Raw genomic sequence first — 13,429 nt, forward strand, 5'->3', positions numbered from 1 at the left:
ACGAAAAATATTTCCCTAAAAACTACGTACGGTGCATGCATCCATACAACAGAGGGTGGCTGGAACTGCTACTTTTAAATCACGAGTGATTCAATCACATTCGTTTCCAAATACATACAGTGATATTTCGTGATCACGTCCGATCAATGGGAGAGTTCTCGCGAGCTGTTCTTTGCACGCGTCGTCAGAATCGTCAGTTTAAATGCAAATACACCCTTAACCTGTATATTCTATACGTGGAAAGTTCTTATTCCTTCCATTGACTTTTAAAAGTACACATAGTGATGTAATTCGTTTTCAAATCGTATTAAATATGTTTTAGCCTATTTCGCATTCAATAATTATCAATATTCAAAACGATTTTGTTTCTTCGTCGCCTTACTGTTCATACTATACGTACATTCAATTTATCAATTCGATATATCAATATATGAATTGATACTCGAATAATGTCATTTCTATTTTAAGGATTCGTAGTTATTCGTAAAATATAAAATTGGCTTACGATTGGTTAAAGAGATAAATAACGTGCCAAACATATTTTACGTTTAAAAAGAAGAACCAATCGAATAACGTGTTTTATGTGACCATGATGTTCGTAAATGTCTACCTTATTTTAACTTTGTACCTTTAACCTGAGGATCTGCAAGTAAACAACAATCAAAGGAACACTGGAAAAAACCGTGTAATAATTATCCTTGCCAGTATTAGTTGTATTATTAAATACATAATGGTAAGTTTCCCATAATATTCTATCATCCCTTGTAATACAAATCCAATTTATTTTAAGATATTATAACCTCAAATACAATCTAGGTTTTCTTTATAGGATGCATTTCTAATGATCCGACGAAAAAATATGACAATATTTACTGATACAAAGGATAATACAACAGTTCTTGAATTGAAAAAACGTATAGAAGGTGAGGGATACGTAACTTATATATACATGAATTAAAGAAACAAAATATGACAGTTCAAACGAGAAATGCCAATATTTTATTTTCCATTTCGTAAAGTTTCGTAAAATGATTTAAATTTTTGTAAAATGTTAATAAAGATATTTAATGATAAATGTAATTATCATGCAGGTATACTAGAAATACCACCTGTCAATCAACAGCTGTTCAACAAGGATAATGTTTTAATGTCAAATAGTAAATTGTTGTCCGATTATGGAATAACATTTGCAACCGCAAAGCCACAGTGTCCTGCATTAGTGGGTTTAGCTGTACGTCAAGATGATGGTCAATTTGAACCTTTGGAGATGACACCGTTCTCATTGCCACCTGACCTACCAGATGTTATGAAATCTCAAGAAACTAATGGCTTAGATCAGATGCCTTGTACCAATATTAATGTGTGAATGAGCAGCAATAAGGTGTTAAATTCAATATAATTTTTACGATTGTCAGATATTTAAAAAAAATCTGATAGCTTAAGCAAACATAATGTGAATATTAGATATATGCAACTTTATATGAATATTAAAGGTGTTCTGAGACTTTCTAATTTCCCTAGCAAAAGTACTAAATAATTATTAATCTTTTTCATTTCTGTTCATTTTTTTTTTTTTGCGTGTAATGCCAAGTACTAGTTATACCTGAACAATTGACTGAAAATGATAATAAAACATAAAGTTTTTAATAGAGTGCAACGCTTAAATTTATTACAATCTTTTATAGCTAAAAAAAAAATATTTCGACGCTTTGTTATTAATGTCATTACAGACCAAATACCTCAATCACGTGTAATTTACAATTGTAACTTATGTCATAGTATTTTGTAATATTCTCAATCTATTTATTTTTTAGTCGAATACATTCTACATATTTAATTATATGCCTCCATCAAGTTTTAGTTAAGATCTAAATATAATGTTTTCGGTTTTTCAGAACATGAATAACAATATTATATGTTACTCAATGTGAAAAATTGAGATATACCGACAGTAAAACCTTTGAAATATCGGTTTCTGTGATTAGGAAAAATTAGAAATTTCAAAATATAATAAATTATAAATAGTGTATGTAACTTTAATATATTAATTATATTTTACGAGTTTAATGCATCCGGCAAATGATCTTTTTAAATATAAAATATAATATTTCTATCAATATTTTTTTAAGAACTTTATTTACATATCCTATAAATTACTTATGCAAACAATGTGAAGTACTTGATCGATATATGAACTTGTATCTTTCAAAATTTGTTATAGCCACCTCAGAAACGATTATAAATCTAAATGTTAACCCACGTCTAATTTATTTGAGTTGAATTAATAACAATTTGAATAAAAAATGTAATATATTGCAATAAATTAGTCGTTGTAATAATTTGTTTACATCTAAATGTAATATTTTTTTAATTTATTAAACGAAGTTCTATACTGTAGGTATTACTAAAGAAATTTAGGGATCACAATACTAATAACATAAGTACGTGCTTCTGAAATGGTAAATTATAGACCAGGATAGTTGATATTACTTAAGCATTTCACTTATTATACATAAAATATATTTCGTTGTAAAAATAAAACATTATAATTTATTTAAAGATATGCATGAAATAAATAAATAGTTTAAATAACTTGCATATTTCACTGTATTGGACAAAATAATATACCGTTTAGCATATTTTTAGTTCCTATATAAGTTTAATTGTTAAACTTTAAACCTTTAAAATTGGCGACACATTTTGTATTTAACGACATAAAGTTCAGTAAAATACTAAATGATTGTGTATTATAAATATATTTTATATCATCCCTCTTATGATAGAACCATAAATGTGTATAACTCGCATTTATAAATTACGCATAAAACTAGGAATAAAAAAAAAAATCACCCAATGATTTTGAAATACATTTCTACTAGAAATGGTGAAAATTTTCACATTTGTGGTTTTACTCTAACTTGTTGCCATATGGATGACCCAATATAGTTTATTTAATGATCTTTACCTCTAATGTATACTGTATGATGTTTATTTATAGCTGATTTGAATAAATTTATCAATATTACTCAACAGAGATTATATTTTGTAATACAATCTATATAAGCTCTTGCTATATTTATACATTATATTATTCTTTGAATGTCATACGGCATGATTAGATATTAACAATTATCTTTGTTTTTATTCAGTACCATTGCCATTATAAAATCTTTGTAAAATTCTTTTTTACTTGGTATATAGTGACCACCTTCATGCTTTAATACTGTTTCATTAATAAACAATTTACCAACTTCCTGTACCATTTCTGCAAAGAAGAATAATATAGTAATAGTTTTTTCCCTTGTAATAACTTATTAAAGACTATCTAACCTGGTGGAATAATTTTATCACTCTCCCCATAAATAATTAAAGCGGGGATACTTATTTTTTCATCGTAATATGTTGCGTGAGGTACGCACAACGATTTGAATCCGGATATAATAATTGCAAAATCAAATTTGATTCGCAGTACTGTAAAATAATTATTTGCTTTTAAATCTAAATTCTTTTACAATTGTTCACGGTTACTACAATATTTATACAATGTACTCACATTTCTTTTGCTGCATGGAACATAATATAGTAACAAAACTTGCTCCTTGCGAAAAGCCCAAAATACCATCGAATGGGCCAGACTCTTTAAACGTTTTCTCAATTAAAGTCAAACTATCTTCAAAACCTACAGATAAATTGCTTGGCGTAGTTGCTTTAAATATATGGTCTTCCGTATTGAACCACCACGCATAACCTATAATTTACGGATACATATTATTTTCAAATATTAAACTTTTCGTAGACTAAACGGATAATTATTACAGTATAAAAGCTTGGATTTTAATTCTTCATTCGATGAGCCATAAATTTTGTACGACAATACCTTCTTCTATCTTATCACTGCCAAAATTACTTTTCATCGACACTCGATGAGGTGCATTTAAAAATACAAACTCTACATCTTTTTTAAATCCTTTTCTCAGTGATCCCAATTTCGTCTTGAAAATAACATCTGATTGAGCATATCCGTGAATAGCAAGTATCTACACAAATATATATATACCTAAAAATATTATTTTTATTCGAGTTTAAATATAATTATTGGCAATTACTTACACGTAATTTATGAGGTACAACAGTCATAGTATATCTCAAATAAACTGTATTAAAAATTATATTACAAACACTGTAATATTTAATACGTATAACAAAAATTATATTAGTCGCTACTGAATAAAATGTAGGTTATGAAAGCAATGTTATATAGAAATTTCTTATATTTCATTTCAAATAGAAGAATATTTTTAATTTAGTTGTGAATATATAAAAATTATAATTTAAGCAATTTTCTAATTAGATTAATGTAACGTAATGCAGTATAAGTTCGTTAGAAACGCACGGGTCGGAAGCGTAAGTTATTGTAATGCTTATACTGTAGGTTGAGTGTAGGTCCTTATGCACACACTAATACCAATAGGTTAATTTCACTCGTGTTTATGTTTCACGTAGATGGAATTCGCCTGAGACCAATGAGAAAAACAATCTATCAAGCATTCGTATTATTTCCAAATTATTAAATTTATTTTCACCTGTATTCTAAAATCTTGTAAATTCATAAGTGAACGATATATCCGGGAAAACCATAAATAAAACAAAATGTATTAAATATCAAAGTTTAGATTTTACAAAACAAGAATTGCAGTTTTCTTGGGAACGGAATTTCGACAATATTTCTTGTATTCTAAAATTAAATTATTAACCTTAAAACAAAGATACATCAAATATAATTATTTTTTTAACAAAATATTTAAACACAAATGTTTAAAGATCACTAAGATCAACAGCTTCCACTTGTGCACTAATGTTCTCTTCATTCTGGGTACTATTTTCTCTAGTTCCTGCTTTACTTTGCCTAGAGAAATACAGTTTTGCCCACGATCCAGGTTCAGCTTTCTTCAATTTAATTTCTATTTTAGTAGGAAGCATATTAACACTACTTTGAATAACATCGACAACCTACAAAGATGGAATTTTGCACACAATATGTAACAAAGTTAATGAATTAAATAATTATTTGAGAATTATGTAACAATCTCAACACACATACCCCCCTTAATTCTAAATCACAAGTATATCTTGAATTATCTTCTACAAATGACAAATCCACTGATAAACGTATAGGATTTAATTTAATAACAGACTTGTCTGGATGATATTTTTTTGCAAAGACAGAAACTACAACAAATGTCCCTGTTTGATGCCAATCCAATCTGCATTCTTTTTTTGTACTGATATTCTAAAAACAAACAAATGAATTTTTTTAATCAATAAACTTGATAAAATATTTCATTATTTTAATTTATTTACAATTATAAACAATATACGAAAATTATTAGAAATACAAATATACCTTAGAAACCCATGTATGTTTTCCTTGTGCACACCCTGGTTGTTCTAAAAATGTAGAGAAGTCTGTAGTTTTCTTTTGACAGCACGACCAATACTTCATTCCTTCATGGAAGATAGGAGCACCGGGATGATAATTACATAATTCTTTATCCGATGCAGGACCTTTATATACATCTTTACACGCATTATTTTTGCAACTTTGTCCAATTTCAATTTTTGTTCCAGACACATTTTCTAATTGTAAAAAAGTTAATCCCTTAATTTGTTCTAACAACATAGGTGAAACATTTGGTGTTATAGTAGTTTGTGGAATGTCGAAAGGAGGCCTTTCTAAGACACGTTCATTGTTAAGGGGTTGAACCGTTACTGTAATTACTTCGTTAACCTTAGTCTTATCAACATTAGGTTTCTCTGGCTCCTTTGGCTTTACATTTGTATGGCACGATTTTGTACAGCCTTTGATGTTTAAAAACTCTGTGAAATCTGTACATTTTTTGTTACAACAAGACCAGCCTTTATAAGCATCATGAAATACTGGATAACCTGGATGATGAATACAGTCTCCTGGAAATATAGTCGCACTCGCATGTTACATAGCTTTTGACTGTCGACAAAATGATCAACTGAATGTACTGTTTCATCGTTTGTAAATATTTATATTATTAAATTCCTCTCATGGGAAATTTATTGACGTACCGTCTTTATTATCGTTTGGATCGAACTTTTTCCCGCACCCATGATTGTAACAATACAATAAAGTTGACTCTTGCGACATTTTTAATTTTATTCTAACTATTTCAGTTTAACAACACGCGTTACATGAAAACATAATAAATCACTTTAAAAAATTGATGCACTAAGTGTGTAAGTACTTGCTTGCGAATCGGGTATGTCAGATTCAGTCAGACTGAACTTTTCCAGAATCACTCACTAAACTTTCACGCACTACGCACTACGCACTGTGTGCACGGCGTAGGTATATGAGTTCGGTAGTTTCGAGAACCTGAGGGAGAAAAAGTTAGACTCGCCTCCTTTATCAACTTTTCGAAGGCGTCCGAGATGAATGCAGCACTTCGGACAACTTCGGAGAATCGATAAAAATAGTAAATGCAATATGCAATACAATGCAAGGTTCTCTTTTTGGTTCTCGCGTCGAACGTCAATCCTTTCATCGAATCAGGGGCAAATATTCGTTTCTTATCTCGAATGACATCGTTTTTTTCAACAACAGATCTTGGCAGATCTGGTAATTTTAAAATGACGTTGGACCTTTCATGTTATAAAATATCTGTGGTCGAATTTATTCGTTTAGAGTTTATAAACGTTTGCACGTAGCGTGCCCATTAAAACCGAAGTACCCGCCTTGCCAAGAGACTAACAACTGGCAATTAAATTCTTTTAAGTTTACATATCACTCAGATTCGAATTGCGAAATAGGTAGTGCATACATCATTCGTTTTTTCCGCCATTTTATATATTCAAAGCGTTCGAAATCTCAACATTGGCGTAAACATCCGCGTAATAATCGGTAAATAGTAAAGTTAAATAGAGGATTAGATAATGATTTCATTCGTACTTTAATAAGGTTGCCAATTAAAAGACTTGTGTAACGTAGAAAAGAATGTGCTTGGCGTACCATATTTCATTTGAACGAAACGAATTAATGCCTCCAATTATATTTTGCCTAAAGAGCATATGTGAAAGTAAAAGGCAAGAATGAAGTATCCATACATAAGATGAAGCATATCCTTCTAAATATAATAAATAACGTGTTGATAGTATGAGACATTCCTACAGACATGAAAATTCGAAATACATTTCTAATATACTACATGCTTTTTACTATAGAAAACATTTGTAAGTTGGACGTATCAAATTTTTGTTGCTCTGTGTCGTACAACTGATTTCAACTTGCTGATTTATTTTGATAAATGTGTTATTGTAGATGGGCTTCATAGAAATTTAAAATATTATGAAACCCTTCATGCATCCGATCTTGAACACAGAATTATAAAGCGGGGCGTTCAACATAGTTATCATCCTTATAACAAAATAAGCGAATTAGAATTTTATTCTCATGGACGGTAAACTCATTATCTATAAATTATTGAAATAACGTAATCCTCTCTCTGAGAAGAAAGAAAAAAAAGCATGTTTTTTGATTGATAGATCTTTTCGTTTAATCTTAACGCCAAGAAGGGAAGTTATTCATTCCAAGTTTAAAGCGTACGAAGTAAATGGCGAAGGAAAAGAAAAAACTATACATTTAGGTAACATATATATGTGTAAATGTATCTTCTTGTATAACTAATATTTTAATTTAATGTATTTGTAATATGTTTTTTGTTTTAAGATCATGAAAGTTTTTATCATGGACGTGTATTTGGTGAAATTGACTCTCATGCGCAAGTACATATCGATAATGGAATTCTAACAGCCAGTGTTACAATTTCTGATGAAACATTTCACATTGAAGTATGTTCTGCATCGTTTTAAGTAATAAATTTTAACATAATATAACTTATTGTAATATATTTTAGTTAAGATAGCAATATATGATATATATTTGTAATAATAATAAAACATTTTATACACTACAGCCATCTTGGAGACATCTACCTCACTTAGGAAATGAAACAATGATTATTTATAAATCGTCAGATGTTCAACTTAGTTGGGAACATTTTCAAAACAATGAAGGCCATACACATGGTGTTCCTAAAACCTGTGGATATGTAAAAGAAGAATTAGGTTGGTTATTGACTCCTGTAGATGATATCGTTGAATAATATTACACAAGATCTATGTTACAGGCATTCTGATAAACGACGAGGAAAAGACTGAAGAAGAATCCAATAAACTTGCCAGAACAAAAAGACAAACAGAAACTTACGAATATACTCCCACAAAAACTAGATGTCCTTTGTTGTTGGTTGCCGACTATCGTTTTTACCAAGAAATGGGTGCTAGTAATACAAAAACGACTATTAATTATCTGGTAAATAAATATTTTCTCGTATAAAAATAAATATTGTATTAATCGCTAAAAATATTTCTATACTTTGCAGATCAGTTTAATCGATAGGGTACATAAAATTTATAATGATACTTTGTGGCAAGAACGACAAGAACAAGATGGATTTAAAGGAATGGGATTTGTTATTAAAAAGATAGTAGTTCATAATGAACCAACTCGCGTAAGAGGCGGTGAAACACATTATAATATGGTTAGAGAAAAATGGGATGTACGCACGTTACTCGAGGTGAAATTATCATTTTTTTTACATTTATTCAAAATACTTTTATTATTTTAATTGTAACGGTATGTTTTAAAAATTGTATGGAAATTATATAAATGGCGTTCAGGTATTTAGTCGGGAATATAGCCATAAGGATTTTTGTTTGGCTCATTTGTTTACTGATCTCAAATTTGAGGGTGGTATATTGGGATTAGCATACGTCGGATCACCTCGTAGAAATTCAGTAGGTGGAATCTGTACACCAGGTACGTGAAAGAATTCTTTACTTCAATGTACAAACACTATAGAAAATTAAATTTCATTTAATACTTTTATATATTAGAATATTTCAAGAATGGCTACACGCTGTATCTCAATTCAGGACTGAGTTCTAGCAGGAATCATTATGGACAAAGAGTGATTACAAGAGAAGCTGACTTAGTCACTGCACATGAATTTGGACACAATTGGGGTTCCGAACATGATCCAGATATAACAGTAAGTTTTTTGCTTTTACGCTTCGGACGACTAAAGTCTTCGTTACTAGCAAAAAGAGTTAAACAAATGAAATTTTTTAACAGGAATGCAGTCCAAGTGCTAGTCAAGGAGGGTCATACTTAATGTACACGTATAGTGTTAGTGGATACGATGTAAATAATAAGGTATATTTAATTAATATACAAGATACAATAACAGTGAAAAAATACTCATTAACTATTTATGGGTCAGCGTTTTTCGCCATGTAGTTTAAGGTCCATTAGAAAAGTTTTACAAGCAAAGTCTGGTCGCTGTTTTTCTGAACCAGAAGAATCGTTTTGTGGTAATCTACGAGTCGAGGGAGACGAAGAATGTGACGCAGGATTATTGGGAACAGAGGACAACGATGCTTGCTGTGATAAAAATTGTAAACTTCGTAGAAATCAAGCAGCAGTTTGTAGGCGAGTATTTGCGTACATATTATTGCGGTATAAAAAATTTCTGCTAACGATTTTTAATTCTATTTTATGTAAAATATTTTTTATAGCGATAAAAACTCACCCTGCTGTCAAGGTTGTGCGTTCATGCCGTTAGGTGTAAAATGTAGGGATGCACAGTATGCTACTTGCGAGCAAGAATCGCGCTGTACTGGAGCGTCTAGCGAATGTCCTAGATCTCCACCACTGAAAGATGGTACAGGTTGCTTCGAGAGAGGTCAATGTAGACTCGGAAAGTGCGTACCATATTGCGAGACGCAAGGTCTACAGAGTTGTATGTGCGATACAAGTATGTTTATTATTCTGTGTGCTATAATTTACAAGGTGTATGAAATATATTTATATGGTCTCATATTAAATTTTTACTCACAGTTGGAGATGCGTGTAAAAGGTGCTGTCGAATGAGTTTAAATGAGACCTGTTTTCCTATAGATCCACAGGATATTTTACCTGATGGGACACCATGCATTCAAGGTTTCTGTAATAAGGTAATATTGTTTCAGAGATATTGTTAAATATCATATGTAAAAATATTAAAGTTAACAAATGTTTCCAGGGTATTTGCGAGAAAACAATTCAGGATGTAGTAGAACGATTTTGGGATATTATCGAGGACATAAATATTAATAAAGTGATGCGATTCTTGAAAGATAATATAGTGGGGGCTGTCATAATTATTACTGCTATCGTATGGATCCCGACAAGTTGTATTATTAGTTATATTGACCACAGACGTATTAAAGAAAGTGAAAAGAAATGGCGCTGGAAGCATACAGATGAGCTTATTCATCCAGACGAACAAAGACAAGTTATTTATATAAATGGGCAACGGCAAAGGATGCAACAGGTTACGCAACAATCGTAAACATTTAATTTATCCATACCATTTATATTCTTTATATTTGAGACATTTCTAGTCATAAATGTTTTTATCTGTTATACTACATATTTTCTATTTCTTATCTTTATATATTAAAAAAACATTTTCAACGGGAATATATAGTATTATTTCAAATATAAATACAGTAATATATGTGATTTAAAAACAAATACACTAAATATAGCACATCTGTTTATAAAACAAATTTCTTTTATTCAAGTACTTAATTAAGAACTTTATATATCTTTACATTAAATTTAATTTACAAATTGAACAAAAAACAATAAACTATGATTAAAGATAGCTATGGTGTGAAACTTCATTTAAAAAATGTATACAATGACCTTCTTTCAATTAATCCTTCCAAACCAGTTGATTTATAAATCATTTGCAGTCCCTTATATGCATGCACGATTACGGAATAATAAATGATAATAAACTATACAATGGTTAAATATACATCGTTTGAAATCGCGGACTGTATTGTTGGGAGCGCCGGTCGAATGGAAGGTTCGCGAAAAATGAATATGGTGCAAACATTTTAGATAAGGACCAGTATCTACGAACTACTATAGTACAATGAATTATAGAGACAATTACGAGTTACTACCCTTGATGATGCCCTTTGTTAAAGATAACAATGAATATCCTTTTTCTGGAAGTAATATTAAATATATCTTGTAGCAAATTACAATTATAATAGTTTCAATACATTACTAATTATATATATATATTTATATAAATATTTATACATTTTTTAGTTTGTGTTCATCAACAAATCTAATTCCCATTTACGGAACATTTCTAATGTTATCATGATCAGGAGAGAAGTGACTAAATAACGAAACTGTGAAAATTGTAGTGAGCGTGTATAATGCTAGAGTACTAATTGCAGTAAAAAGTTGAACACGATAGTACAAAGTATACCAAGCAACACCTATAATAAGAGTCAAAATACAGACTAAGAGTCTACTTAAATCCCATTCGTTATGTACTGAACTAATTTCTCTGGCATCAAGTACGTCTTCTAGTGCTGCAGGTATATCTGAAATTGATACAGGAATGATATACATTGCTGATGAATTGTCTAATGTTGACGTCCGAGGCGGTATGGAACTTGGTTTAGGCTGGTGTATCAAACAGTGAACTACACAGTTGTTATACAAACCACATTGTTCTAACGTTTGATTATCAGTTTGTAATATACGCCCTTTAAAAATTAAACGAACCAATTTCTGTTCATCAAGTTCCGTTTGGAAGTGTCTCCTGCAAAAATATAAATGTCTCTTACATATTTATTCTTTTTATAAATTCGAAATAAAAATTAAATGTATTAAATTGTAGGGACCTTTTAAAGTCCCCAAGTAGTTCATTAAGACTTCCGATAACTACTTTTTCATCATCATTTATAAACTTAAGTTTTATGCTAATTTCATTAGCATCGTTCGTTGAAAGATTTTCAGGTCTGCATTCTACATTATCAATGCATGCTGATGTCGGTATACTTGTTTCCTCCGTAGTATCTATTTTAGTTTGCTTTTGCAACAAAGGTGTATTAACATTATTGAACGAGTCCATAGCTTCAATAAGTACTTCTTCCGTAGCAGTTGCTTCGAATATTCTATGTGATTCTAAGGAAATTTCTCCATTTGTGTCTATCATGATATATAATTAATGATTCTGATATTATTTACTATTCTTATAGAAGTATTTTGAAATAGGATATATTACCTGCAACAGATGGTTCTGGACAACTTTGTGAATTATTGCTATTATTCTCAGTAATTGGCTCTACAGATTCTTCCTGCGATATCTCCATATTTGAAGCCTGACTGATGTTTGTATTTTGATAATTAGATGTAAGTTCGGCGTTATGTGTGTGTGTTCGATGTTGTAATATTGGCAATGTCAATATTAATGGATGATCTATGATACTAGTAGAATACCATGCAAGCCAGCCTACCAAGAGGACGACCACAACAATAAAGAAATTTGTAACTTCATCTCCAACACCCTGGATCTGAGTCATTTCCATAATTTGGAATTAACCTGTGTAAACGAAATAAATATATATGAATAATAAAACAACATTAACAGAGTCGCAAAAAGTAAGAGGAACATATGGTCATGTTTGTTCATCGACAATAAATAATTCATGGAATATATTTAAAGATATTATACATGCCCATATTCATTATATGTAAATTATATTATAATATATACTTATGCTAAATATAGTTGATTTTCTATTAATTAAAAAGGTGCCACGAAATAATGATACTACTGCTTTTTCCGAAACGTTTCCAAAATGTATTATTTATAAACAAAAACAGAAAATCCTGATTTCATATTAACAACTTCAAGGTGAAATTCGGAGTGTTCTTTTAAAACTTTCAAAATAAGGCGAAGCTGGTCCTATGTAATTGAAATACATTTGCATTACTCTTTCTATTTCCCAATGTCATAAGTGAATGTTACTGATACGAATCAAGAAAATCTGTGTGTTTATTACATTTGCATATATTTTTCGGTATATTATAAAGTAAACTTCACATTGTAAACAATTCTTCTCACTTCATTGTTAATTTTTGTTAGTATCCTCACCTCAATTTAGATGAATTGGCAATAAGGCAAAATTAAAATCCATCAAAAACACTTATAAAAATCTCATCTACTCTGCGTCTGTGAAAAGTCTTTTCATCTCACCTCCTTGCATACGCATTGTCGCTATTGACGGACACGGTGACACGGTGTGGTCAGATTTGGCATAATTGAGTGCATCGAAATCGACAATAGTTACGACGAACTTCCTTAGCGTCCAACGGAGTGGTGGGGATAGCAGGCATATACTATCGCACGAGCCACGGTACGTGAGCTCGACACTGCACAATTTCGGGAAAACGATAAAGAACGCTAGTGTGAGCCTTTCCTTC

The 13,429-nt window shown here is 30.5% G+C and overlaps 5 protein-coding genes across 10 annotated transcripts; 2 read left to right on the forward strand and 3 right to left on the reverse strand.

Annotated features, from left to right (window-relative positions):
- Positions 1-75: 75 nt before the first annotated feature.
- On the forward strand, positions 76-1,847 carry LOC122396500 (elongin-B). 3 transcript variants are annotated; one of them, XM_043395005.1, is made up of 4 exons: positions 76-192; positions 469-733; positions 830-923; positions 1,092-1,847. In XM_043395005.1, exons 2-4 carry the CDS (start codon positions 731-733, stop codon positions 1,364-1,366), a joined length of 372 nt encoding a protein of 123 aa, XP_043250940.1. In that variant the 5' UTR covers positions 76-192; positions 469-730; the 3' UTR covers positions 1,367-1,847. The 3 variants fall into 3 exon arrangements, with proteins under 3 accessions (XP_043250940.1, XP_043250922.1, XP_043250931.1); XM_043394996.1 differs by having other exon boundaries at positions 119-272; XM_043394987.1 differs by having other exon boundaries at positions 114-733.
- Positions 1,848-2,714: 867 nt separating this feature from the next.
- LOC122396491 (esterase CG5412) lies at positions 2,715-4,265 on the reverse strand. 2 transcript variants are annotated; one of them, XM_043394976.1, is made up of 5 exons: positions 4,111-4,265; positions 3,881-4,037; positions 3,554-3,748; positions 3,331-3,471; positions 2,715-3,265 (listed from the first exon to the last, which is right to left on the reverse strand). In XM_043394976.1, the coding sequence occupies exons 1-5, from the start codon at positions 4,135-4,137 to the stop codon at positions 3,123-3,125; spliced, it is 663 nt and encodes a 220-aa protein (XP_043250911.1). In that variant the 5' UTR covers positions 4,138-4,265; the 3' UTR covers positions 2,715-3,122. The 2 variants fall into 2 exon arrangements, with proteins under 2 accessions (XP_043250911.1, XP_043250903.1); XM_043394968.1 differs by having other exon boundaries at positions 2,736-3,265; positions 3,878-4,037; positions 4,111-4,263.
- Positions 4,266-4,692: 427 nt separating this feature from the next.
- On the reverse strand, positions 4,693-6,376 carry LOC122396483 (cysteine and histidine-rich domain-containing protein). Its single transcript, XM_043394954.1, has 4 exons — positions 6,100-6,376; positions 5,405-5,967; positions 5,102-5,290; positions 4,693-5,010 (listed from the first exon to the last, which is right to left on the reverse strand). The coding sequence occupies exons 1-4, from the start codon at positions 6,176-6,178 to the stop codon at positions 4,816-4,818; spliced, it is 1,026 nt and encodes a 341-aa protein (XP_043250889.1). The 5' UTR covers positions 6,179-6,376; the 3' UTR covers positions 4,693-4,815.
- Positions 6,377-6,483: 107 nt separating this feature from the next.
- LOC122396464 (ADAM 17-like protease) lies at positions 6,484-10,679 on the forward strand. The gene is made up of 14 exons (XM_043394910.1): positions 6,484-7,260; positions 7,349-7,487; positions 7,573-7,673; positions 7,757-7,878; positions 8,004-8,154; positions 8,217-8,401; positions 8,472-8,666; positions 8,770-8,908; positions 8,986-9,140; positions 9,224-9,304; positions 9,372-9,580; positions 9,667-9,905; positions 9,989-10,104; positions 10,173-10,679. Exons 1-14 carry the CDS (start codon positions 7,203-7,205, stop codon positions 10,479-10,481), a joined length of 2,199 nt encoding a protein of 732 aa, XP_043250845.1. The 5' UTR covers positions 6,484-7,202; the 3' UTR covers positions 10,482-10,679.
- Positions 10,680-10,772: 93 nt separating this feature from the next.
- On the reverse strand, positions 10,773-13,256 carry LOC122396472 (transmembrane and ubiquitin-like domain-containing protein 1). Of its 3 annotated transcripts, none has more exons than XM_043394941.1 (4): positions 13,101-13,256; positions 12,228-12,545; positions 11,845-12,127; positions 10,773-11,762 (listed from the first exon to the last, which is right to left on the reverse strand). In XM_043394941.1, the coding sequence occupies exons 2-4, from the start codon at positions 12,529-12,531 to the stop codon at positions 11,288-11,290; spliced, it is 1,062 nt and encodes a 353-aa protein (XP_043250876.1). In that variant the 5' UTR covers positions 12,532-12,545; positions 13,101-13,256; the 3' UTR covers positions 10,773-11,287. The 3 variants fall into 3 exon arrangements, with proteins under 3 accessions (XP_043250876.1, XP_043250866.1, XP_043250856.1); XM_043394931.1 differs by having other exon boundaries at positions 10,781-11,762; positions 11,845-12,151; positions 13,157-13,256; XM_043394921.1 differs by having other exon boundaries at positions 10,781-11,762; positions 11,845-12,151.
- Positions 13,257-13,429: the final 173 nt, after the last annotated feature.

This window comes from Colletes gigas, unplaced genomic scaffold (genome assembly GCF_013123115.1).
Source record: "Colletes gigas isolate AHSC1104 unplaced genomic scaffold, ASM1312311v1 Colletes_gigas_Sc00001, whole genome shotgun sequence".
Taxonomy (NCBI): domain Eukaryota; kingdom Metazoa; phylum Arthropoda; class Insecta; order Hymenoptera; family Colletidae; genus Colletes; species Colletes gigas.